This window comes from Anolis sagrei, chromosome 4, assembly GCF_037176765.1.
Source record: "Anolis sagrei isolate rAnoSag1 chromosome 4, rAnoSag1.mat, whole genome shotgun sequence".
Taxonomy (NCBI): domain Eukaryota; kingdom Metazoa; phylum Chordata; class Lepidosauria; order Squamata; family Dactyloidae; genus Anolis; species Anolis sagrei.
Genome location: NC_090024.1, coordinates 54,047,985 through 54,075,214, shown reverse-complemented (window position 1 = coordinate 54,075,214; position 27,230 = coordinate 54,047,985). Strand labels below are relative to the sequence as shown.

General features: G+C 39.3%; 1 protein-coding gene across 18 annotated transcripts in view; it reads left to right on the top strand.

Moving 5' to 3' along the window:
- Window positions 1-27,230, top strand: part of DTNA (dystrobrevin alpha) — a 267,832-nt gene that overhangs the window by 58,499 nt on the left and 182,103 nt on the right. For 4 of the 18 annotated variants that reach the window (XM_060775254.2, XM_060775252.2, XM_060775257.2 and 1 more), the window contains exon 1: window positions 1,890-2,114. The exons of 1 other annotated variant lie outside the window; for it this stretch is intronic. In XM_060775254.2, the coding sequence (XP_060631237.1) occupies window positions 2,098-2,114 (17 nt within the window). In that variant the 5' untranslated portion in view covers window positions 1,890-2,097. Of the gene's footprint in view, window positions 1-1,888; window positions 2,115-27,230 lie in introns of those variants that run through there. 13 more of the 18 variants (XM_060775260.2, XM_060775263.2, XM_060775258.2 and 10 more) reach the window with 5 other exon arrangements.

Genomic DNA, 27,230 nt, shown 5'->3' with positions numbered 1-27,230 from the left:
TTTCTCCCTCCCTTCATTTTTCCCATTTCTTTCTCTTGTCTAAATAAGTTTGGGAAATAATTTTAATGGGCTAACAAAGAGGAGTGACCTCTCTAAGATACGACTGTTAAGATTCGTAAAGCAGGGGAATAATTGGGAAAACAGGAAAGGGCTAAAAGACTGCCACTCAGATTCCCGAACTTAAAGGAGGGTCTGGAAAATATCTTTCCTAAGTGAGATTTGTGAGGTGAAATGGGTGGCCAAGAAATAAAAATAGATTCAGTGGATGATTAGTTGCAGATCCAGACTGCAATAGGCACATTCCCCATGGCAAGAACATCAGAACAGCCCTGTTAGATCAGGACAAATCTCTCCCAATCTGCCATTCTGATCTCAGAATGGGAATATCTATAGGAAGTCCACCAGCAGAACACAATTGCTCTAGGACATTAATGGTTGTGTTCCCTCATAAATGAACGTACTGAAAGGCATGCCTCTTCTGAAAGTAATAGCCATTGTTGTCCTCCATTATTTTTTTTATAATCCTTCCTAAAAACGATCAATGTTAGCGGCCATGACTATCTTTTAATGTTGAATTCCACAGCTTCCCTTTACATGGTATAAAGGTACTTGCCCTCAGTCTCAACTATTCAGTTTAATTGGAATAATCTAGGATTTTAGCATGAGAAAAGGAAGACATATTCTTCTCCCCTTTCTCCCCATGCAGAATAGGCACACTTAGTCATTAGCTAATATTAGATTTGGCAGCAGTATTAGATTTCAGCTACCTCTTTCTTGGAAATCGGCTTGGCATCATTCCCTGATGTTTCTGTACCAGCCTGTTTTTCTAAATCCATTAATAATTTTTCTTAAAGTGCTATGGAGAAGACAAGATATCTATAAAGCTTACATTTTTTTCAGCTTTCCCAAAAGCGAATTACAGTATTCTTACATGACTTTAAGTAAGATTAGACAAATGTATAGCAGGTAGATCTACCAAAAGCTAGTAACACTAATTACTAAAAATTACGAGTGTAGACATACATTGAATCCAAGTGCTTGATTGTATTAAAACCTTCTGATAGCTTCAGAATATAATCCAAAAGACAAAATAATAATTAGTTCAAGAACTTACTAGATTTGCAGGTAAGCAGATTTATGCCACTAGTTTCCACATAGTATATGGAGGGAATGCCCCTTCGGAGATTGTGAATGCAGTGTCTTAATGCTGCTGATACAATGCAATTCTAAATGTTATTATAACTGCAGTTTTAAGTAACGCTTTCATGGAAATAAATTTCATTGACATATAGGGCTCTTACAAACAGGCATGTTTATTTATTTAGGTGTTCTTGTCTCTCTTTCCAAGAGAGAATGCCCTCAAAAAAGTGCTTTGGGATCCAGATGTAGATAGATGCTGTTCATTTTGGTAATACGGATGTTCCAATTGTGACATAGAGTGGGTGTTGCTCTTTTCACTCAGCTCTGGGATTCTCTATATGCTCAGTGATGTAGAGCACATAATTACGCATGTTCTTAAGGCCGGGTAGCTCCTGTCCTCTGTTGCCGCAGGCTCTCAGGAATGTCACTTGCAGAACATTCCTTTCCTGGGCAGCCAAGTTTGGAAGCTAGTTTATTCCTGGCTGCAAAACTGCAGTAATGCCTGAATGAGAGACATGGCAGGAGGGCTTCAATTTCTGCCTGTACCCAAACACCAAGGAGAAGCAGTGAGAGCGTCTTCTTTCATCTTGCCGAGACAGGTAACAACAACCGCAGAAGCAGCAGCTGTCTGGGGCTCTCCAAAGGAGGGAAAGTGAGGGAGGTGGAGTAACAGGGGGTGGGGGAGAGAAGAGAAAGGGAGTGGATCTGAGTGCTTGTGATTGGTAAGCCTCATGAAGGCATCTGCCAGCAGGACTTCAGAGGAATGTGAAACCAAATCATTTACAAGTTAAAGATAGAACCAAGAGTACATAGCATCTTGGGCACTAGTTTCAACTTAGTCTCTTGAAGACTGTTGCCTTGGGAGTTTTCTTTTCACTGCCTCCAAGGCACCTCAGTTTTTATTCTATCAGACTCTCATTTAGTGTTTTGGAATAACTAGGAGTGTGTAAGAAGATCATGGTGCATGCTGCAGGGTAAGTAACAAGCTTCATTTGAACTCCTTATTTCTTTTACCATGCTTGTTCAGCTTCTGGTCTGAACGTTACAGGGAGGCATGCCTACAGGTAATGTTCCCTGTTTGCCCCTTCAGAGTGCATGCCTCAGCGAATTGGCATTATACAACTTTTCTTGTTGTGGCATGCATGAAGACATATTTAGATTGAAAGCAGTGTTTCTTTCCTGCTAGATTTATTTTGCCCTAATGGTGTGCTAAATCTTTTTGTTTCAATTGCAGAATGAAAAGCACTTCGGCCATAGTAAATTTAGGAGCAAATTCGTATTTCTGTGTATATAGCATAGTAGCAGGCTATCCTAGATGCATCTTAGTGCCTCCTGTTATTCTATTCTGATTCTGGCACTGGTTCTGTGTAGCTTGGGAACACAAATAGATTTTTGTATCCCCAAGCTTCAGTTTGGCTTTTTTGGCAGGGTATTTCACTGTGGACTGTTTAGTTTTTTTGTCTGTGCATTTATGCTCCATTAGAAATATGCAGTAATCAAGAGTGATCTTTTGGTTAATTGAACAAAAGTAAGCAAGTGCTTGTTTATTAGATGAGTCTACTTATCTTCATTTGAATTGTAACATTACGTCCAGCTATTTATGTGTATATTCCAGTGAGGTTGGTAGATCTTTTGGAAGAAAATACTTACGTTATTTACATGTGAGAAAGAGATTTAATGGAATTATTTTAAAAACAATATTATTTAAAAAATGACACAGAGGAAGGAAGGATCCAGGCATATTATTTACTTCCTTGCCAAAATGAAATGTAATGCATAGGCTGTGCTTTACTTCATTGGTGTTTGTTAAATATTGGTCTCCTATGAAGTCATTTGTAGCTTGCACTTTTATTATGGTGTAAAATATTTCCTCCACTCCATTAATAATATTACATTTTTGAAATTTTATCTGTAACAAGGCTTTTTGCACTAGCTGTAGGAGGCAAAATGTTTTTTTTTATGGAGATATAAAATTACTGTTCCTCTGCTTGCATTTTAGAGAGCTCTTAAATTTCACAAAGATATCTTCAACTTGAAAATATGAGGAGAAACACTTGGCTACAACTCAAATCATTTTTGAACAGAAAATCTTCTGCACCTGACATTCTGTTCCTTTTCTTTGATAACTAATTCCATAAGTCACAGTGCTCAAGAGAATTGGGAGGAGGAGTGTATAAATAGCAAAAATAAAACTGAATATATGCAGTCGTTGCTTTTCCCCTGGTGACCATGACCGAGAGGAAGTAGAAATAATTTGCAAGAACAAAATGCAAAATGGAGGGGAGGAATGTGGGGATTATAATGTGCTGAATGGGATCTTAACTTAATACTTCTAATCTTCAGATTTTTGTGTACTGCTGTATGTATAATCATAGTATTTTAAGCTTTGTGACTCACAAAGTAGACTGAACAACCCCAACCTGGTCAGCCATTAGGCTACTTAGTGAACGGGTACAGTTCCAATTTTAGAAGTGGACGGGGCAGTGTTGGCACTATACCTTGTTGTAAAGTCAAGTTGGGAACAAATACTTTTGAAATTGGTCTGGGTCAGGTGCTTGTAGCTTTTCAATTCTAGGCATAACTTAGTAATTTAAATATGCATATTCTTAGAATCTAGAAAACTCTGTAAGAGATTTATACTAAACTGTTAAAACATGTATTTAGGGCATAGCCCAGCCAAAATTAATCCCTTTTATACTGAAGCTCTATGCACATGAACCTGGAAATAAGCAATGTTGAAAATATTTGTCTTTATTTCCTAACTAAACATCCATAGGATTGCATTATTATTCCCACTCATTTCAGAGCTAAACAGATGTTTAACTCTTATTCATATCAGTGGAACATTCATCTGTGTTGTAGCTGGATTTTGCCAGAAGATTTTGCTCATACTTAAATGTATACTCTCCTTTCCTTCTGTGTATAACATACATAGGGAAACAGTACTTGAGCATACTCACATCTAGTGAAAAGTCACTCTGTAAGATTTCCTGGTTTCCTCTAATAGAGGATGATGTATGTGTCATGTATGTGCATATGGGATAGAGCAAATAGAGCAATGAGACTTTCTCAGGCCCCTTCCACACAGCTGAATAAAATCCCACGATATCTGCTTTGAATTGGAATATATGTCATTGTGTACTCAGATAACCCAGTTTCTGCCTTGATATTCTGGGTTATATGACTGTGTGGAGGGGCCCTCAGTCATTGGTGTCCAAATCCTGGTAAAGCCTTTCCAGAGCAGTATGCCTACCTACATTCCTTTGCAATGTTAGGTCAGTAGTGAAGATTTCTATTGAACCATACTTTTAATTAAATGTTTTGACTACATCCAGACAAGTTCCTACTGCTAGCAATAAAAAAGACATTATTCAGCTGTACTATCAATCCCTTTTTGACAGAAAAAAAGATAAAAGGGCAGGAAAACACATCAGGGTTATAAATGGAAGATACCTGAAACACCCTTCCCCCCAGCTCTGTGAATGAAGAGAAACAATTACACCATAAAGGTTTTATTTGGAAGTATCCTACTTCTTTTACAGTGTTTCAAACGGATGCTGCTTTTGTAATGTAATCATTTATTGTGTGTTAAAATCCATGGATTTTCTGGTTTAGCTAATCACATTCAAGCCACCTTGAATGTAGTTTGTTGTTTATATAACAACAACAGCCACAACAATAGATAATCATTTTCCTATACTGTATGACCACCATATCCATAGGGGATACATTTCTGGACTTAACAAAGTTAGTGAAAATAATCAATAATAAGGAACCCTATTGGATGAACTACTTCCAGTAGATATATAGTATAAACTCATGCTGGAGGACCTCAGAAATGCCTAGAGTTGACACCTCTTTGAAGATTGTCAGGTTGTTTAGCATGGCTCCATGATCAACTTCTAGTGGAAACAAACCATGGAGTCAGAATGCCCTTTATGCCTCATCTTGCCTCATCCTGCATGAAAAATACATTCTCTGATTCTGAGCTTTAGTTCTTTCCAAATCAGGAATACTTATGTGTTGTGGTTATAACTGCACATGATACAAAACAATAAGGAGATTGAAAGGAAAGATTGTCTACAATGTGCTAGGAATGCAGTGGGCGAATCCTACAACAAAACCAGAAATAATTCTTTCATTGACATGACATGTGAAGAAACATTAACTGCTATTCCTGTCAGAACATTCTGACTTTTAGAAAAATGATAAACAGGATAAACAAAGATATTTTTGTTGACCAACTGAGTTCTCTCCCACCCTACACAATGGAAATGCACTTCTTGAGTGTATTTTGCTTCTCTCACACTATTATTTGCCAGCTCTGCATCTGGCCAGTGTTACATCTTAAAGCTTTGGGCTAAGCCAGACATAGATTAACCAGCACTGACTGTACTTATTTCACAGGTCATTAATCCTGCCCTTTTCTGTTGTACTCTACTGTAGATTAATGTTAAACTTTGTGTTCATTGTAGCCACGTACTCAGTAAGGAAAAAGCTGGGAAATACAATCCCCACTTATTCCTGGAAAGGGAGAGTTTATAAAACCGTTTATAAAGGTGAAATGGTTCATATTGGTCCAGTCCTGCATATTTTTCTCATTTTCTTGGTTATTCGTTATTACAGTTGGCATGATTATGGCCACTGATATTAGTTGGTATTTTACAATTTTGTAACATCTCCATGTAGATAGAAAACATGAGTTTATTGTGTTTGCATTAAGGAATGTTTCCTCCTTTCTAATGATTTAACATATGATTTGTCATAATATTTCATTCTGAAGGTAATTATGAAATATTTGAGCATATATTTATCTTCATAACAACTTCCTAGTATGAATGTGATTCAGTTCATAGAGACAGTTGCAATATATCCCTTGTTTTTCTTGCCTGTTGTATTAGAAAGGATAGTAGCCAGTATTGATCTTTAATTCTATAAAAAGTGAATTAATTTCTTTACTGATTGCACTGACTTATTGCAGTTAATACAACTGTGAATATAGAATCATAGAGCAAATCTCCTACTTCGAGGACAGCACCCATCACTAATCTGAAACAGGAGCATAGAATAATAAAATCATAGAGTTGGAAGAGACCTCATGGGCCATTCAGTTCAACTCCTTGCCAAGAAGAAGGAAAATCACATTCAAAGCACCTCCGACAGATGGCCATCCCGCCTCTGTTTAAAAGCCTCCACAGAAGGAGCCTCCACCACACTCTGGAGTAGAGTTCCACTGCTAAACAGCTCTCACAGTCAGGAAGTTCTGCCTAATATTCAGGTGGAATCTTCTTTTCTGTAGTTTGAAGCCATTGTTTCATGTCCTAGTCTCCAGGGCAGCAGAAAACAAGCTTGCTCCCTCCTCCCTATGACTTCCCCTCACATATTTATACATGGCCCTCATCATGTCTCCTCTCAGTCTTCTCTTCTTCAGGATGAACATGGCCAGCTCTTTAAGCCACTTCTCATAGGGCTTATTCTCCAGACCCTTGATCATTTTAGCCGTCCTCCTCTGGACACTTTCCAGCTTGTCAACATCTCCCTTCAATTTCAGTGCCCAGAATTGGACACAGCATTCCAGTTGTGATCTCACCAAGGCAGAATAGAGGGGTAGCATGACTTCCCTGGATCTAGAACAGTGGTTCTCAACCTTGCTAATGCCGTGACCCCTTAATGCAGTTCCATATGTTGTGGTGACCCCCAACCATAATATTGTTTTTGTTGCTACTTGATACCTGTTATAAATCGTCATGTAAATATCCGATATGTAGGATGGATTTTCATTCACTGGACTAAATTGAGCACTAATACCCAATATACCCAAATGTGAATGCTAGTGGGGTTGGGGGGAGGATTGATTTTATAATTTGGGAGTTGTAGTTGCTGGGATTTATAGTTCACTTATAATCAAAGAGCATTCTGAACTCCACCAGCAATTGATTTAAACCAAACTTGGCACACAGAACTCCCATGACCAACAGAAAACACTGGAAGGGTTTGGTGGGCATTGACCTTGAGTTTAGGAGTTATAGTTCACCTATATCCAGAGGAGTGCTGTGGATTCATGCAATGACGGATCTGGACCAAACTTGACACAAATACTCAATATGCCCAAATGTGAACACTGGTGGAGTCTGGGGGAAATAGACCTTGACATTTGGGAGTTATAGTTGTTGGGATTTATAGTTCACCTACAATCAAAGAGCATTCTGAACTCGACCGACAATAGAATTGGGTCAAACTTCTCACACAGAATCCCAATGACCAACAGAAAATACTATGTTTTCTGATGGTCTTTGGCGACCCCTTTGACACCCCTTCAGGACCCCCTTAGGGGTCCCGACCCCCAGGTTGAGAAACACTGATCTAGACATTGTGCAGGATATTGTGCAGTTGTTATTGTGTATAATCTTGGATAACCAATGAGATTGTTTGTAGCTCTTTAAAAATCCATATTTCCAATGGCCTTATCTTTTTCCATACTAAACTCCCATCAAACCAGTTCTCTGAACTATTTCCACTGAGAATATGACTTTACTATTACTCATCGTAATACATGACTTTACTATTGCTCATCATATTTTGAAAACTATTCCTAATAGAGCCTTGTTTTATATCTGAGTGGAGTAGAAGCAGTATAATTGTTGAAATATATTTTGTCATCTTTCTTGATTAGATTCATAAATCTATAAGGATTATAGTTCATTAATGGTATCTACTAGGCATGGATAGAGTCACATCGGAAAACTCATTGTTCGTAATAATTTCGTTAAAATTACCTTTTTGAAGCGATATCAAAGTTTTTATTAAAAAAACGGAAGTCCTTTTGCCCTTCCGAAACTTTTTCCGCCATTTTTGTTACGACTCAGAAATGATCAAGCTTTTCCTCGCTTCTGGTCCCTGGCCTCGGCTCAAGCCAGAGAAGCCAGTTTTAAACCAGAAAAGGAAGGAATTTCCTGGCCTCAGCTCAAGCCAGAGAAGCCAGTTTTAAACCAGAGAAGGAAGGAATTTCTTCCACTTGCTTTTCCCCGCTTCTGGTCCCTGGCCTCGTCCCAAGCCAGAGAAGCCAGTTTTAAACCAGAGAAGGAAGGAATTTCCTCCGCTTGCTTTTCACCACTTCTGGTCCCTGGTCTCGGCTCAAGCCAGAGAAGCCAGTTTTAAAGCCAGAGAAGCCAATTTTAAAACCAGAGAAGAAAGGAATTTCCTCCATTTGTTTTTCCCCACTTCTAGAGTAAAACAACTAATTTCAAAGTAAAGACCACCCAATGAAACAGGAAATAACACTTTCAAACCATTAACGAAAGGATTTGGAAGTCTCAGAAGGTTTGAAAAAAATTCTGTGAAAATCAGAATTGACTTTAGAATCGAACCACCCCTACATCGAGTTCTGAACCATTTTTTTTTATCAGCCAAGCCCAATATCTACAGCTTGAAAACACAGTTTCAAAAGCAAAACTTGAATTTGCTATTTATATGAGGGACAGAATTTTATATCCATGGTGATGGGAGGGGTCATGGAACCAAACTCTAGCAGATACCAAGGACCCACTGCTCTAGCAAAATCATCCCATGACTCCTAGGATTCCTCTGGTTGATTCTGTTGGCACACAGAATATTGTAAATTTTGCATTTTTATATGAAATCTTTAGTTTCTTTGGAGGTATATATGTATGATAGGTGCTCATAATATATTTTCTGCCAGTTGCCATTGTGTTTGTGTTCTATTTTTTAAAAAAATTACCTGTGCAGTGCCCAGGGAAAGCTAGTAACTCAGTAATTTAAAAGTACAATAAATAAAAACAATTATTGCTAAGATTTATTAGTTGCCCTATAGCAAATAGCTCCCAGGCTATCATAAAACAAAAATACAGCAGAGATAAAATTGAAAATTCATATAAATCAAAAGCAGAAGAAGGTGGTAAAACAACAAACATACCATAGGGATAAAATGACTGAAAAATATGAACATAGCTGCAGAAATATATAGAGAGGATTAAAGTGGCAGAGAGAATACAAAGTTCTATCCTCTAAAAAAGAAAACCAAGTAGGTATCAGATAACCATCTATGGGAAGGGTATCCTGTTCCATGATTTAGGAATATATTGCTGAAAAGGGATTGTTTTGAATAACCACAAACTGCTGCTGAACAGGTCTTCTGGTGTTACTATTGGGCCCATATCAGTATATATAGGAAAGGGTTGCTTTTTTAATATCCTTTAACTCCCAAGTCATGAAGGGCTATGTAGGTGGCTAGACTAGTTGAGGGATGCTGGAAATTGTTAATTAATTGTTCCAGAATTTTTCATAAGTAAGATAATAGGTAGCTATAAAGTCCTATTGATGGTTCTTCCCCCACCCCCCGCCCCCACCCTTAAGATGTTCTGTTTAGCAAAAATGTGTGTTCCTAGATTTAGAATATGAGCTTTGGTGACTCCTAGATCATCAAGTGTGTCACCAGGATTCTTCTGTAGCTTATATTTTAATATGAGATAGGCATTAATAGGTTATGTAAATACGCTTAAGGCACCAGATCCTGTCTGATCATGGAAGCTAAATGCAGTTTAGTTCTTGGATGAGGGATAACCTACAAATACCGGTTACTGTAAGCTGTATTTTAGAGGAAAGAACTCTCGAGCCTTTCTTGCCTTAAAAAACCATATGACATTCATGAGGTTACTGTAATTCGCCAGGTGACGTGAAGGCACATATATGACCTTATCAGATGATGTAAAAAAAAATGTCTTCTCCTCGCTTCTCTGCGCTGCTGGCACAGAGTCCCCCAGAACCCATCACATGATGCAAGGCTATTTCCAGCAGGGCTCAGTGGGGCTCCTTGCTGGCGGCATGCAAAAGGCATCCCAAAAAGGCAGAGGAGCCAAAGAAGAAGTCAGGGACTGCAGGAAAACGTTGTGGGAAGGCAGAGGATGGATCCCGACAGTAGGGAATACAGATAGATGGGTTCGCTACGCTGCCCCACAATTTTCCCCGCTGTTCCCCGCTTTACAAAGGGCCATCTGATGAGGCCCTCAGACATCAACTGATGTTCTACCACTCACAAATCTTCTACCATGCTTGCATGCTGCTGTTCTGGGTAACTGTATAGTAGCATCACGCAGAACGTGATGCTACTATAGCAAAAACCATATTTATTTATTTATTTATTTATTTATTTATTTATTTATTTATTATTTGTATCTCACTTTAACTCTCCCAAAGGAGATTCATGTTGGAAAATTGTTGCCTTCTGCATGTTTTTTTCTTGCCATTGCTCAAGAAAATTACTAGCTAGAGCTTTTTGTGAATATCATCAGTTATAAAAACTTTGTTATCTTCAAAAAGTGTTATTTGGACAAAAATATGTTTTTTCCCTCTGGTCTCTTAAATGCACACCTTGAGGAGGTACAGTTAGAACTACCTCCATATTCTTTTTGCCACTAAGTAAAATAAAATTACTTTATCCAGGAATTTGAAATTGATTGATTTGTTGATAGAATAGTTATGCCTCTCCAATTTACTGCATTTATTGGATTTTTATTAATGCAGTTACATTATCTGTTTTTAAATTACATTCAAATACAAACAGAGATTTCAGATGAAGAGGTGATTTTAGTATTGGAAATATTTTAAAACAAATGAATAAAAAATTTAATTCATTGCCTTTTCTGGAGCATTTATCACTTTGTAAACCAATCTTTCAACATGAACTGTACACGTGCTTTAAGGCCATAGACCTCAAATGTTACAAAACATAAATTGGGACCACCAGAGTATCAGCTGCTAATAACCATATAATTTCATTACTATTGAGATGAGAGACGTAATTAAATCAGGATGGTTTGAAGTTACCATTACTGGGAAGAGGACGAAGAGGGGGAACAGTCTAATCCTTTCTACAATGCATTTGCATTGACCTACTTACAAGAACTGAAGAAAGAATGTCCTTTCCCCTTGTAGCAAAATGAATTTGTTCTGCAAATTGCAAAGCAAAATTGGCTTGCCTAACAATTTTAGGAAGAACTAGTAAAGTAGAGAAAACATTATTTAACTTTACTTCATTCTACAAAGTGACATCCATCTCAGATATTGCCCCCTAAGTTTATTGTAAACACCTTGATACCAAGAGTGTTGTGCCAAAGAGACATTCCCATGAACAGAGCACTAGTTTTCCCCCAGGATATTCTGTTTTAGCTTATAAAGTGCAACTATCTATCTACCTATACACAAACACACACACACACATGTATATATATGAGATAAATGTCCTCTGATACTGGCCAGCACTCACGGTACTTAACTTCCAAGAAGCATTCAAATGTGATTGCATTTTTTTAAATCGGTAGTTTAGTCTCTTTTTGTTTTTATGTAGTTTCAGGTTGGCTCTAATTCATGGTGAGAGATTCAGATTTGTTTTTCCTAGTCTGAATCACTGCAGCATGCTGGCTCCATCCACAATTTATTAAAGTATGAATAACTGTTGCCAGGTTGTCTTTCTTCAGGATGGCTTTTGTCTGTTGCGCCTGCCAAGGGTATTGGACATGTGAAGACAGGTGCATTTGTAACATGATATTTTAGAGGAACATACAGTATCTTCTAGAGCTAATTTCATTCTTTTCTGGATGGAGCTTTAGTTTATTGACCTCTGTCCTTGATTTAATCCTGGGATCTCTGGATGGAGCTGGAAAACCTCATGCCTGAAACCCTAGAATCACTGCCAGTCAGTGTCAACAATGCATAAGTAGTAATAGTCCACTCAATAAAAGTCAGCTTCATAGGTTAATGTGACACCTTGCTGCAAATCCCTGGTAGATGTCATTCTGTTTTCATATAGATGCTAAAATGCATGATATAAACAGTGGTTTGAAGCACCATAAGACAAGTACTGCAAGACTGAGCAATAATCCTGTGATACTTTCTTCTCAGAGTGTATAGGAGTGGAACCACAGTGCTCCTGATTCATATCACCCACAGCCAAGCCAGGAGGACATTGTGATTGATAGTAATGAGATCCAACAAGAAATAAAAGAAAATTGTCAGAGCTGCATTCTCTCTGGTCTTCTTCCAACATAGGTCAGACTATCCATCAAGGCAATCAAGATCATTTTAGTGCCAAAAATTATACAGAAGCCAGTTTGAAATGGATCTAAATAATAGTCATCCAAGAATGTTTTGAAGTGCAGATCCTCCATCTCCTCCTGACTTTTCCCTCAAAGCAGTATATTAACAAATAAAGTGTCTTTAAAATATATTTGAAGGCATTAGGATTATATGAAGATGTCCCAGAGTGCCACCTCAGGATCTTAATATTCTATTGCCAGTATCTGTTTTACTGATGAGTCTGTTGTTGTTGTTATATGCTATTGCCAAAGTGGACTAGAGTAAGATCATTGAAGGATCTGTGGATCTCTTTGAAATACCCAATTTGTATATAATAAGAAGGACTCAAGTTAAGATGAGTGCAAGTCGATGTGATGATGGAGTCTGAGATTGTGATTACAAGCTTGACTGGTTCATAAATCAATGGCTCATCAATGAGTGTTTTTAGTGTTTCATTCTTCAGTAGTCTAATCCCTCCCACCATGTTCAGTTCCCCCATGTTATCTCATAACACGGTTTTCTTGACAAGATATGTTCAGAGGGGGGTTACCCTTGCCTTTGTCTGAGGCTGAGAAAGTGTGGCTTGCCCAAGATCACCCAGTGGGTTTTCATGGTCCGTTGTGGATACAAACACTGGTCTCTTGGTTTCCTAATCCAACACACCAACCACTACACACGATCACTTTCTATCAAAATATGCCATTTTGAATTCTTGTTTTCTGATTAAGAACACTAGGAGATAGAATAAATGTGCAGAGAATCAACCATGGAAGAGATCTATTTTCCCCTTACTGTAAGTCTTAGGAATCAGGAGTTTGGGGATCTATGCACATCACCTATAGATCTATCAGTAGATTCCAATCTTCTTTCAGGACACCTCTATTTGTTAAAAAAAGGTTCCCTTATTTCTAACCAGACAGCAATGATTCCAGGTTGTTTCAAAACCTCCTGAAACCACACCTTGAATTGCATTTTCTCTTCTTAACCCAGATATTTTAATGAACATACCTGATTCTTATCTTTTGTGGTCTATAATTCCGATTGTTTCAAATTGAACTGTATGAATGTTACAGCAAATAGGAAGCTGTTTGAAGAGTCATCATATACAGTTCAGTAGTTTCAGTTATACAGTTTTAAAGCCAAGTGTTTAAATGGACTGAAACTTTTGAAAGCTTAGAAGGGGTTCAAGGCATTTGGTTGCCTTAAGGTGAAGAGGGATCATCATTATCCTCCCCCTGCCCTTCCCAGTTGGAATTTAAGGCACTTTACAATATTTAAAACAGAAACTTAACATTTGTATCGTACAAAAACTAACAATAGAATTATATTATTATTATTATATTATTCTTGGTAGACACGGATTATCTAGACCCGGCACAGTCTGGCTTTAGGCCGAGACAGCCTTGGTCGCCTTAGTGGATGATCTGCGCCGGGAGCTCGACAGGGGGAGTGTGTCCCTGTTGGTGCTGCTTGACCTCTCAGCGGCCTTCGATACCGTCGACCACGGTATCCTTCTGGGACGCCTCGCAGGGATGGGTCTTGGAGGTACTGTTTTGCAGTGGCTCCGGTCATTCCTCGAGGGTCGATCTCAGAAGGTGTTGTTGGGGGACACCTGTTCAACCCCACAACCATTGTCTTGTGGGGTTCCTCAGGGCTCAATATTGTCTCCCATGTTGTTTAACATCTACATGAAGCCGCTGGGGGAGATCATCCGGAGTTTCGGGGTACGGTGTCATCTGTACGCGGATGATGTCCAACTCTGTCACTCCTTTCCACCTGCTACTAAGGAGGCTGTCCAGGTCCTGAACCGGTGCCTGGCCGCTGTGACGGTCTGGATGAGGGCGAACAAATTGAAATTGAATCCAGACAAGACAGAGGTACTCCTGGTCAGTCGCAAGGCCGAACAGGGCATAGGGTTACAGCCTGTGTTGGATGGGGCTGCACTCCCCCTGAAGATGCAGGTTCGCAGCTTGGGTGTGACCCTGGACTCATCGCTGAGCCTGGAACCCCAGGTTTCAGCGGTGACCAGGGGAGCATTTGCACAGCTAAAGCTTGTGCGCCAGCTGCACCCATACCTTGGGAAGTCTGACTTGGCCACGGTAGTCCACACTCTGGTTACATCCCGTTTAGACTACTGCAACGCTCTCTACGTGGGGTTGCCTTTGAAGACAGCTCGGAAGCTCCAACTAGTCCAACGCTCGGCAGCCATGATTTTAACAGGAGCGGAGCGCAGGGAGCATACAACCCCCCTGTTGCGCCAACTCCACTGGCTACCAATCTGCTACCGGGCTGAATTCAAAGTGCTGGCGTTGGCCTTTAAAGCCCTAAACGGTTCCGGCCCTAGCTACCTATCTGACCGCATCTCTGCCTATGAACCCACCAGGACTTTGAGATCTTCCGGGGAGACCCTGCTCTCGATCCCACCTGCTTCTCAAGCTCGGCTGGCGGGGACGAGAGATAGGGCCTTCTCGGTGGTGGCTCCTCGGCTGTGGAACGCCCTTCCTACGGACATTAGACTAGCACCATCTCTAATGGTATTCCGCAAAAAGGTGAAGACCTGGATGTTTGTGCAGGCGTTTGAGTAATTTAGTGCAATCTGGTAATGGAACATAGGAATGGAACAATGGACGATGAACCTGGACTACGCTTGGATGATGAGAAGATTGGGTACGGTTGTTTTTTGTAATAATTGTGCATTGTAATTGCTTATTGGTAATTTATGGATAATGTGTTAAGTCAATTGTTATATGTTGTATGGAACCACTGCTGTTTCTACTGTTTTTACTGTTTGTGAACCGCCGTGAGTCGCCTTCGGGCTTGAGATACAGCGGTATATAAGCAAAGTAAATAAATAAATAAATATTAAGAATGTAACTAAAAGCAATTTCAGTATCTAGAATACAACAGTATAACATATTCAAAATGATCATTTCTTTCCTGAGCAATCAGTTATCAAAGACCTGCTGGGAGAGGTTAGAATGGCAACCTCCCTACTATCCATGAAGGATAGTACAGAGGTTGCCATTCTAATCTCTCTAAGACGTTGATTCCAGCATGTTCCTTCCAATCTACATGCAGGAGTGGTGGGATAGAGAGAAGGGCTTCCTCAAAAGATCTCAAAGCATGGGCAGACCAATATGATAAAAATCCTTCAGATAACCTGTACCTGAGTCAAATGGGACATCATAGGTTGTAACATAATGGTGCTTCACTCCTATCTTAAACAATAAGCCAAGGACAGGAAGCTGAACATTTCAACTTTGGATTGTCCTTCACACTTCCTCAAAGCTGCAGATACTCTCCTCCTCCATTGCCTTCCTGTTATCTCTCAGCACCAGCTCTCTGAGATAGCTGCTTCACTCTCTTAGTTCTGGGGAAAGCAAAATTCCTCATATAGCAAAGCTCATCTGAAATATGAATCCCTTCAGACAAAGCATGAAGTTCACTGATATATTTGATCTGTAACTGTCCACTTTGGATCACAGTGACTCTCCAGGGTCTTAGGAAAGGGTATTTCCTAGTACAAATACCTGTAGTTCTTTTCAATCATTATTAAGTTTATGTTACTCAAACCTGGAGTATTTTAATCTAATTAAAGGATGGTTTGGAGAGATCAGGGAGGCAGGCTTATGTCTGACTGGAAGGCGGAGGCACCCTCCTAGGAATGGTAGCAATGCCTTTCAGCTCTCCGGAATGCAGCTGCCAGCAAAGGAGCTGTAAAACGGCCAAACAATGCCTGTGGCAGTGCCTTTAAATGACTGTCTTATGCTTCAAAGCCTGGCTGATTTATGTTTCTCAATCCCAAATATTAATTAGTGTGTATAGTTGCTGAAGGACTCCATTCCAATCTTGCTTTCCTCCCACATCCACCACAAATTTCTACCATGAGCTTTTGCAGCACCTACAAGGGACCTTTCTCTTGCATGCACTGTGAGCATTAGACACCACTGTTGATCTAAGTTGGTTGTTGGATTAGCAGTGATAGACAGTGCTGTGTGGCAGCTGCAAAGATCCAGGTCAGTGCTTGTAAGAGGTTAATTAATAAATTTCCATATGGGCGTATTACAGATGTAAATCGGGCACAAGACAGGCCCTATGGAATATTTTGTGCCATGCTGAGTTTCTAAGTGGCAGTGAGGAGGAGCAGAACCTCTTGCAGATCAGGCCAAATTTATCTGGAAAAGAATTTTACATTAACCTCACCCCCACCCCATACAATACAACTTCTCGTTTGATGAAAAATTCGCCATAATAGTAGTGTTTGCCTCTCTGGTGCCACATTTGCTCACATTTGTAAAGTGGTAGAGCACACAACATGATTCTTAGCATTGCCTTCCAAATGTGTTAGTGTAATCTTTAAGTGGCAGACCCCTGGATAAACTTAGTCAGTTTTTTAAAAAGATGTTATTTCAATTGAAACCTTTTTGTCACATTTCAAATGGTGCAAGAACACTAAAAGTAATCTTTATGTTGATGGACCTTATCTGTTGAGAAAATTCCAACTCTAAATTGGGGTTTACTAATTCATTAATTCATTTTACTAATACTCCCAGAATACTAATCATCTTTGGGGATATAGTACAAAAATAGCATTCTTGATTTTGGTTTCAAATATTTCAAAGAGAGAAGGGTGTATACATATTATAAACTCTCAATATGCACCCACTGTTTTTTTAAAAAATAAAGGACTCAAACATTGCTAATGTAGTGGTAAAAATGAATAGTTTGATTCTTAGTAATTAGAATTGAATGTTGTAATTTTGCTTTTTGCTCCAGACTAATGACAATTAAATAAATCCTTTATAAGCCATCTTGGCAAATAAAGAAGCCCTTATAAAAATGAAATCTTCTATGAAAATTTTATTAAAATACAGAATCCATCTGTTGACAGTCCTGTTTATTTGCTTATGTAAGGCAGAAGGGAAGGTCAAGCAAAATTTGAGCCCTGAGCAAGGAAGTGTCACTTCATATTAGTCTAATGGAGGAGGGCACTATTGGGAGCAAGTGCAAATGTAGATAAGACTTCCCAGAATTCATATACAAATGTGGAAGCTGTAACCTGCTATTGAGTTTGATCAACATTATTATCTATTAACAACACAAAGAATGCATTTCCTGTGATAAAACAGCATACATCTCTAGAAAGTAATCAGCAGTAGAATTTGGGACATAGAAAAGGAAATAGCCTAATACATTTCACTCAACAAATAAATAATCAATTTATGGATTCTAGCCAGATGATAGGAAGTAATCTAAGGTTGCAGTAGCTTTAGACAAGGACTGACATGTTAACAGAGTAAGTCTGTTGTTAATCATTAGCAAAGTGATGTTTAGTTAAGGCATCCTGTAATATGAGATGCAGTGGAAAAACAACTGGGTGTAACTAAAAACCTCATCACACAGGGTGAATTCAGCATCCTAAGGTGCTGTCACCCCATCTAGAGGAACATTGTGTGAGTTCCGGTGGAGGCGCCACCATCAACCAGTGTGAAAGCATCACTGGGTGCTTTCCCCCCAACATGGGAAGCTTCCTGTTTGTACTGGCTCTCATCGAGTCAGCACAAGGCCTCACCACAAGAGCAACACTTTCCCCATGTGTTGAGAAGCAAGCTTGTTTACTGCTTCCATGGAGATTAGGACGTGGAACAAAGGCTTCAAACTACAAGAAAGGAGATTCCCTCTGAACATGAGAAAGAACTTCCTGACTGTGAGAACCGTTCAGTAGTGGAACTCTCTGCCCCGGAATGTGGTGGAGGCTCCTTCTTTGGAAGCTTTTAAACAGAGGCTGGATGGCCATCTGGCAGAGGTGCTTTGAATGCAATATTCCTGCTTCTTGGCAGGGGGTTGGACTGGATGGCCCATGAGGTCTCGTCCAACTCTTTGATTCTATGATTCTATGATTACAGAGAGGGAGCTTAGTACGAGGTGGCAGATTCTCCCTGCTGCTCCTTCTTTAGTCCTTCATGATGAGGCTGTAGAGTTGTTCTATTTTGATTAATTCAGGCAAAAAACCCAAAGTATAATAAAAACTTTGAGTGTCAACCAACACAGGTTTGTAACTACACACATACAGTTATGCTCTCTGAAAAGTGCGGTCTGAGACTAGCCCTCTGTTGAATTTACACTCAATGAAAAAAACAGAAATGTTGAATAAGGAATTTCAAATACAGCAGGCCCTTAATATTTCTATCAGTTTGATTCCAGAACTCCAAATGAATACCAAAATCTGTGGATGCCCAAATCCCATTATGTATAATAGTGTAGTAGAATAGTGACCCTTTGGGCCCTCCCAGGCAGGGCCTAAAATGCGAGCTGTGTTGGGCTTTTACCTGAGGCATCCAAATGACGTTTCTGTAATTTGAGACAAAGTAATTTGAGACAAAGCAAGCAAACCATGTCTTGCCCAAATTACTTTGATACTTCCTGAAAGGCCTGGATCTAATAGAATATAGGGCCAGTAGGGACTGACCCATGGGACTGCTTCTGCAGTCCTGGGGTCAGTGCCCACAGCCCACCTCGGTTCTTTGGGCTGTTTTCAAGATGTGGATGGTTACATAATCTGTGGATACAGAGGGTACTTAGACTGGAATCTATTCAGTCCCATAAATCACATGTTCCTCTCTCTGGGTAGACTAGCATTGTTTTTCTCCTGGCTCCACATGCTTGTTTCTAAGTAACTTGTATTCTGTATCCAGTTCTGTTCAAAAATAGAAGGGCATGTGCTTGTTTAAAAGTATCGTCTTTCTTGGCACTGATGTAAACCTCCATCTCAAATAGCTTTTCCTGCTTCCCTGGTGTTGTCCCACTAAGTTTATCTCTCCAGTCAGTGTGCCAAAGTGACTAAACTGTGGTGTCCTCGTGTGTGACCTTGAGAAAGTGTGCAAGTTGCAACTTTGTTCATCTTATATAAACGTAGAGTGGATTTTAAATGGAAGAAAATTGAAAGAACTGCTTGCTTTATCATATGCCCATTTGTCTTTAAATTTCTGCTTATCTGAAAAGTGTGGGATTCTATTCAAACTGAGCCTACAACCTAAGATTCTTGGATACCTTGTTCTGCTTTAGAGAATAGGGAAGGGTCACACTTCCACACACAACATGGAACAGAGCACTAATACTCGTAAATTTTCAAATGCTTGCAGTTCTTCCTATGCTGCTATAAAGAGGGACAACTGTATAATGATTTAATGTAGCAACAGTAACTTCCATCAAGTGCAGGTTTCGCCCAAGGAGTTCCAAAGATTTTATGTCCTTTATTTAGATACATTTTACAATGAGTGTGTAAGATAGTTACAGAATATATATAGTCCCTTTGGGAATAAAATGTAGTTTAATTTTACAAAAACAGTTATATATTTATTTATTTTTCTTTGGTGGGATGTAAATCAAGATGGTAGATACATTTCAAAATGTTTTGCAAAATCTCTAGATTTCTGAGATAAATATAGTTTCTAACTATGTAACAAAAAACTAGCATTCTCAAAAACATCAAAGCCAACTTACTCTTACCTCTTCATAGATTTCATTTTATGTATATTGTATATATCCTACCTCATTGGGTCTGCAAGACATGCTTTGCATGTAAGTAGCATGAGACAGAATAATTAGTAGTTGAATGGGATTTTCAGAAGCAAAAAACCATGGATAATATTGTACCTTGCGGAAGTGAATGAATTTGGCCCAGATGTTACCATAGATTCATATTGGAGGATGCAGCAAATTCCTAGAGAGGACATATTATTTTGGATGAGAGTAGGTATAAGCACTGGTACCAGTCCTACAGGTATGGTGGGGTGGCACTCTGTACTTAAAGATGTAAACATAGAGAAACATTATCTTTATTGAAAGTACAGTGGGTCCTGGGGATCTATTGGGGTTTGGTTCCCAGACCCACCATTGATACTAAAATCCAAGGGTGCTCAATTCTAATGGCAGTAAAAAGATATCTCTCATAAAATGGAAAAAATATAGATTTGGGGTTATATTATATATATATATAGAGAGAGAGAGAGAGAGAGAGAGAGAGTAAAATTTCATTATCCTCCCCGGATCCTCTAGACCAGTGATTCTCAATCTGTGGGTCCCCAGATGTTTTAGCCTTCAACTCCCAGAAATCCTAATAGCTGGTAAACTGCCTAGGATTTCTGAGAGTTGTAGTCCAAAACACCTGGGGACTCACAGATTCAGAACCACTGCTCTACAGACAAGTGTTGAATCATCCTTTTTTGGACAAGGTGATTGAGAAAGCAGTTGATCTCTAACTCCAGGCAATTTTTGGATGACACTTCTTTGACCCATTTCAAATTGACTTCAGAGCAGGTTGTGGAGTTGAGGCTGTTATGGTTGCCTTAGTGGATGATCAACACGTTAATAGTGACAAGGGGTGTGTGTCCCTGTTGGTGATTCTAGATATCTAGGTGGCTTTTGGTACAATTGACTGTGGTATCCTTCTAGAATGCCTGGGGGTTTGGGAATTGGAGACCCTGTGCTGTAGTAGTTCTGCTCATAATTGTCAGATAGGTTCAGATAGTGGTGCTTGGGAATACTTGCCCCTCAAGAAAAAATGTGGGCAAAGTACAAAGTGTTGGTTTTGACCTTTAAAGCCCTACATTGTTTGGGTCCAGTTATCTACAGGATCGCCTTATCCCGTACAATCCGCCTTGCACACTTAGGTCCTCTGAGGGCTATTTACTCCATTCAGCTAGCCAGAACCCGACTGGTGACCATCAGCTTTTCATTGACTGACCCAGGACTATGGAATGACCTGCCAGAAGATATTTAACAGCTAAATCAGATGTCAGAATTTAAGATGCAACTGAAGACCCAGGCCTTTCCAGTCAGTTTTAAGTTGTGAATTTTAAGTTGCATTTTATTGGAGGATGTTAGCTTGCTTAACTCTACTTATGTGTTTTAATACTATGTTATCTCTTGTTTTAATGATGTTTTACCTTGCCTTGAGCTGCAGGGAGAGGTGGGTAATAAATTCATTATTATTATTACTATTAGTAGTAGTAGTATGCAGCAGATGGGTGTATCCATGGATACAGAAACTAGATATGAAGGGCCAACTGTAAGTGAATGCGCCATGGTTGCATTTGCTCGTAATGTTCAATAAAATTCAGTCTGAGAGCACAAAACATTTCCTATCAAACTGTTGATCTATGGGGCAATCCTGGGGCAATTACATTCTCTTAGAACAATAGTTTATAGCAGGGGTCCTCAAACCTTTTAAACAGAGGGCCAGGTCACAGTCCCTTAAACTATTGGAGGGCCGGATTATAATTTGAAAAAAAAAAAGAATGAATTCCTGTGCACAATGCACATATCTTATTTATAGTGCAAAAAAAAAACCACACTTAAAACAATACAATATTTAAAATGAAAAACAAATTTAACAAATATAAACGTACTAGTATTTCAATGGGAAGTGTCGGCCTGCTTTTGGCTGATGAGATAAGATTGTTGTTGTTGTTGTGTGCTTTCAAGTCATTTCAGACATAGGTTGACCCTGAGCAAGGGCCGGGTAACTTACTTTGGAGGGCCGTATCCGGCCCCTGGGCCTTAGTTTGGGGACCCCTGCTTTATAGTAACAGAATATCTAAACAAATATAATTATCGATATATCTGTGCAAGGAGTCCATACATTTTGGATGACAGTTTTGGGACAAGTGCTTTCAAGTACTTGCCCCTCTCTTTATATTGTGCTTTTGAGAATAAGCACAGGTTATGAATGAATACCTGTTCCCTTTTCCAGTTCCAGACTTTGTATCTCGGTCTGGCTGTTTGAATTAAGGCTAGAGCTTTGAATCAGGAGCTATGCATGGGAGGACATCAAGACCAGAGCTTGGAAATGTAATTTTTGTACTGCAACTCCTCCTGCCAACTTAGACCCTATTAATTGTGCATGAACAGTCCAGAACTCAAGAAAGTCTTGTTGCTTAAGCATAGCATAACTGCAACAGGATGTTCTCTAGCATTGCAGCAACCTGTTGTCTCACAGCAATAGTGTTATTTAAACAAACAAACGTATCTGTATGGAAACAATTGCTTCCATGCCATATCTCCGATAGTGGTTTGCTGATGCATGTTCCTCCAATCAGTCATCTACACTGCCTTTGCTTGACCCCATGTTCATTCATACTCAACACTATTCTACATAAAGCATGCGTGCTGTTTCCTTCTTTGTGTGCCACAGTTGCAGAATTGCACAGTTTCAGTGCTTCTCTCAAATGAAGAGTGCTGATGTCATTACAGGATTGCATAATACTCCTAGAGATCCTGAATGTGAACTTTCTTCTGGCTACAGAGCAAAGGATTTACATGTTCTTGTTTTTATGAAGTAATCGGTTATCTAGTGGTGTGGTTTTGGATAGCAGCTGTTCTGGATTTTTTCTCTTTCTCATCAATTTTTCACAATTGACAACAAAACAGTGTGGGACATTTTTACCCCAATATGTCGGCAAGGATGAAAAGGTACCCCAATTTAAAAAGAGGTGGAGTCTTGTTGGAACTTTTCTTTTTACTCTCTAGCTACTTCAGTCTGTTTTTTTAAAAATGTATTTGGCAAACAGATGAAATTCAGAACATAGTTTACAATATTTTAAGTGACAATATTGTAAAACATCAATTTGTAGCTCTATATGAATTTCACTACAAAGTGTGACTCAAGGGGCACTAAATGGATGTTGGTGGGTTCATCGGGCTGGAAAATACAGTTCAGTGGTTCAGTCGCAAATCAATCCAAAGGCTTCCTATTCAGCCTCAGGAATTGTTGAGAAAACTAAGGAAGAAGTAAGAGATTCCACATATTATGAAAATAACATCTCAGCTCAGAGCTAAAAGAGGCTGTGTTGCATTTGTTTGAGTACCCATCAAGCACAGCAACAACCTGCATGTTTTCTCTCATCTTCCAGGTCAGAAGTCTTAGGAGAGGGAACTTGTTATATTCCCCCTGGATGATATAAATTGTGTCTACTCTCACTTGTATGTATTCCTCCGGCATCATATCACTTTAGGAGGATACTTGATTTATTCGTTCAGAAATATAACACAGTTTTTGTAGAGTTTACTAGCTTCATACATATTCCTTCTATCGTTGTTTTTCAGACTAAATCTGCAATCCGATACATAGTACTAGTGAATTTAATTGGATTCTCCTACTGAGTTATACATGTTTAGAACTGCATAACCTAATGTTGGTGTACTTCAGAAAAGTGTGTGGTCTGTAATATCATTTTGAAAGAATGCATAATCTATTCTTTCAAGAAATCATAACTGAGGAATTAAGGAGGTGTTGAGGTGTATGCGTCTTTATTACAGCCAGTTATTATGTAAATAAACCCAATTTTTCTACCCACAATAGAATGAATTATCTGCTCCTCACAAAGGAGAGCTTCTAATTGGGTTAGTAATGGGATTGATAAGGCCTTTGTAGAAAATCTTGTGTTTGTATTAGTTCAGTAATATAGAAAATTATGAATTTCATGGCAGAGAAGAGACAGCTTAGATTTGTTGGTGCCCCCTCTCCTTTTTTGGTGGTGGTGATTGTTTTATTAATCACTAGTGTCTCTACCTGGCTTTGCCTGAGTGTTAGAGGAGCTACTGCTCCCCTGCTTTCATACATTCTTTTCTTTTCCTTTCCCTCATACCTTTCCCCCTTTCCTTTCTCTCCCTTCCTACTCTCCTTTTTCTTTCTTCCCCCTCTCTCCCTCATTTGTTCCTTCTCCACTCCCTTATTTTTCTCTTACTTTCTGTCCTTCCCCTTCTCTTTTTTCCTTCTCTAGCGGTGAGAGGACCTACTTCACAATGTCTCTATGGCAGCATAATCTCATTGTGACTCATTCCCTCTTTATTTCCTTCCTTTCATACACATGTCACCTTTCTTTCCCAGTGACATGACAAAGGACCACATCACCCAGCAGCAGCCAATCCTTTGCCTGGTCACAGCCAATCCAGTGACATTACAAAGGGCCATTGGATCATCACATAGTAATATCCTTTGAGGTAGAGATAGGCATACAAGCAGACATACAGATATACAGACTTTTACATGCAGACACACACACACATGCATATGTGTGTGTGCGCGCGTGTGCATTGGTTAGACCACACCTGGAATACTGTGTCCAGTTCTGGGCACCACAATTGAAGACAGACATTAACAAGCTGGAAAGTGTCCTGGGGTGGGTGACTAAAATGATCAAGGCTCTGGAGAACAAACCCTATGAGGAGCAGGTTAAAGAGCTGGGCATGTTTAGCCTGAAGAAGAAAAGGCTGAGAGGAGACATGATAGCCATGTATAAATATGTGAGAGGAAGTCATAGGGAGGAGGGAGCAAGCTTGTTTTCTGCTGCCCTGGAGACTAGGGCGCAGAACAATGGCTTCAAACTACAGGAAAGGAGACTCCACCTGAACATTAGGAAGAACTTCCTGACTGTGGGAGCTGTTTAGCAGTGGAACTCTCTACCCCAAAGTGTGGTGGAGGCTCTTTCTATGGAGATTTCTAAACAGAGGCTGGATGGCCATCTGTTGGGGGTGCTTTGAACGTAATTGTCCTGCTTCTTGGCAGGGGGTTGGACTGAATGGCCCACGAGGTCTCTTCCAACTCTATGATTATATGATTCTATATTGCAAGAGACAAACTAGCTCTGCTCCTATATTTTATGTATGCTTTTAACTGCTATGGTTCTGTCCTATGAAAATATTGGATTTACAATTAAAAATTCTCAGGCAGAAAACTCAAGGACCTCACAATATTACAAACCCCAGGATTCTGTAAAATTCAGCCATGGTACTTAAAAAGGAATGAAGGATTTATTTTTATGAGGGTGAACGGGCTCACTGATAATACCAAAGTGTTTTGCATAGCCACCATTGTGTTGTTGTTGATTGAAATGGAAATATGGGGTACCTTAACACTGATCTGAATTGTTCATGCAATAAATGTAGTGATGTCTGTGTCAGAGGTATTTTAAGGCCAAAACAGTGCTGGAAAAGGTTAGTTCTTTGGCCACAGTTGCTGTGGGGTTCTGGATTTGCATTAAAAATTAGAACTTGTCTCAGTTCCAGAAGTAGGAATAGGGAAGAGGGTATCTCTTCGGGTTCATGTCATTTAAGCAGGGAATATCAAATTGATTTTGTCAGTGATAACTGCTTGCTTCTTATGATCATCTAAGCATCACAAGTTTCAAATCTCACGGGAGATGGATCTGCCATGACTGATAACAAATCCCATATAAAATATAAACTGTTCCATTCAGTAGGCTGAAAATCAGAATGAATGGACTCAAACTATTGATCAGAGGACATGGTTACCAAGAAGAAATCACATCTGTGTCTCTTGTTATATCAAGATATCAGTCCATCACTATCTCATCAGTGTATGACAAAGCTACATTCTTTGATTGTGGTTTGCCATGGATTTCCTTCAAAAATCCTTTGCTTTACAATCGAAAATTGTAAAGTTTTGGGTTGAATCCCTACATAGAATAGATATTTTGAAATCAGTAGGAAAAGCCTTTAGTCATTGATTTTAATTGGATGTTCTGTCAGTATGACCAGAACTCTTTTTATCAAATAGTTTCCTTGCTTGTTACTATAATCACTCAGCAGGTCATTACTTCAGACTTAATGCAACCTAGAAAGATAATTTGCTGGGTCATCTATTAGTAACAATGTTCTCTACAGAGCCAGCATGATAAAGTAATTTGAGCTTTGACTATGACTCATAGGACCAGGTTTTGAACCTCTGCTCAGCCTTGGAAACTCACTGGATGACTTTGTGCAAGTCACACACTCTCAGCCCTAAGAAAGGCAAAGCAAACTTCCTCTGAGCAAATCATGCCCAGAAACCCACCTTGATAGGCCTGCCTTGGGATCACTATAAATCAGAAAACAACAATGATTATTGGGTTACTGTGAGTTTTCTGTGCTGTATGGCCATTTCCCAGAAGCATTCTCTCCTGATGTTTCGCCCATATATATGGCAGGCATCCTAGATGTTGTGAGGTCTGTTAGAAACAAGGCAAGAGAGGTTTATATATCTGTGTCATGTCCAGGGTAAATGACCTTGGAGGGCCATATCTGGCCCCCGGGCCTTAGTTTGAGGACCCCTGTTCTAGAGAGGCTCTTGCAAACATCAAGGAGTGGAACAGATATTTGCTCTAAGATTGCAGAAGAGATCCCTTGTGTTACTAAGGTGGGATGCATATCAGATACATTTCTCCATCTCCATTACAATGGTTGTCTGCCCCATTCTGACCCCTTGTCTGCATCTACAATTGGATGAAGCCTGTGATCTGAAATGTGGTAGCACTGAATGGAACAGTTCCTTTTGACCATAACCCACTGGGAGTTTTGGGATCTGTTATTTCTCATTTTTATATCATAAGAGTTTATTGTTTCTTTGGTTGTTTTTAAAAACCTACAAAAAGCCTTTAGCAAGAAAATGTCATATCACAGCTTGATCGCATTCCAGAAAGAATCATGCTGGCAGCAGGATTTTCAGAATCCGTTACAGATTTGCTTTCTAAATCCATACAATTATTCACCATGAAATCCTGTTGCTGAATGCCAAACATTTTCTGTCTTAGTCTTATATGATTGTAAGCATTCCAGTGTGAGTGATTGAAGCCCCAATTGTTTCCAGATTATAGTACATGTTTTCATAAGGCTTTGTGTGTCACCACAATGTTCCCTACAGTCAAAAACCCAAATAATTCCTTCCAACTTGTACTCCTAGTTTCTTTGGAGAGCCTACTAATAATTGCTTTTAAGCTATGTAGATAACATTTCGATTTTTGCTATGTCAGACGTTTTGTTTGTTCGGTTATTTAAAAATTACTACTTTTTGTCTGAGGGCATAACTTAATTTGCAATGTATCAGTTTGCTATCAGAACACTGAACTAGCTATTATTATTATTATTATTATTATTATTATTATTATCATTATTTATAACCTGCCTTTCTCCCCGTAGGGGTCTCAAGGTGGCTAACAATC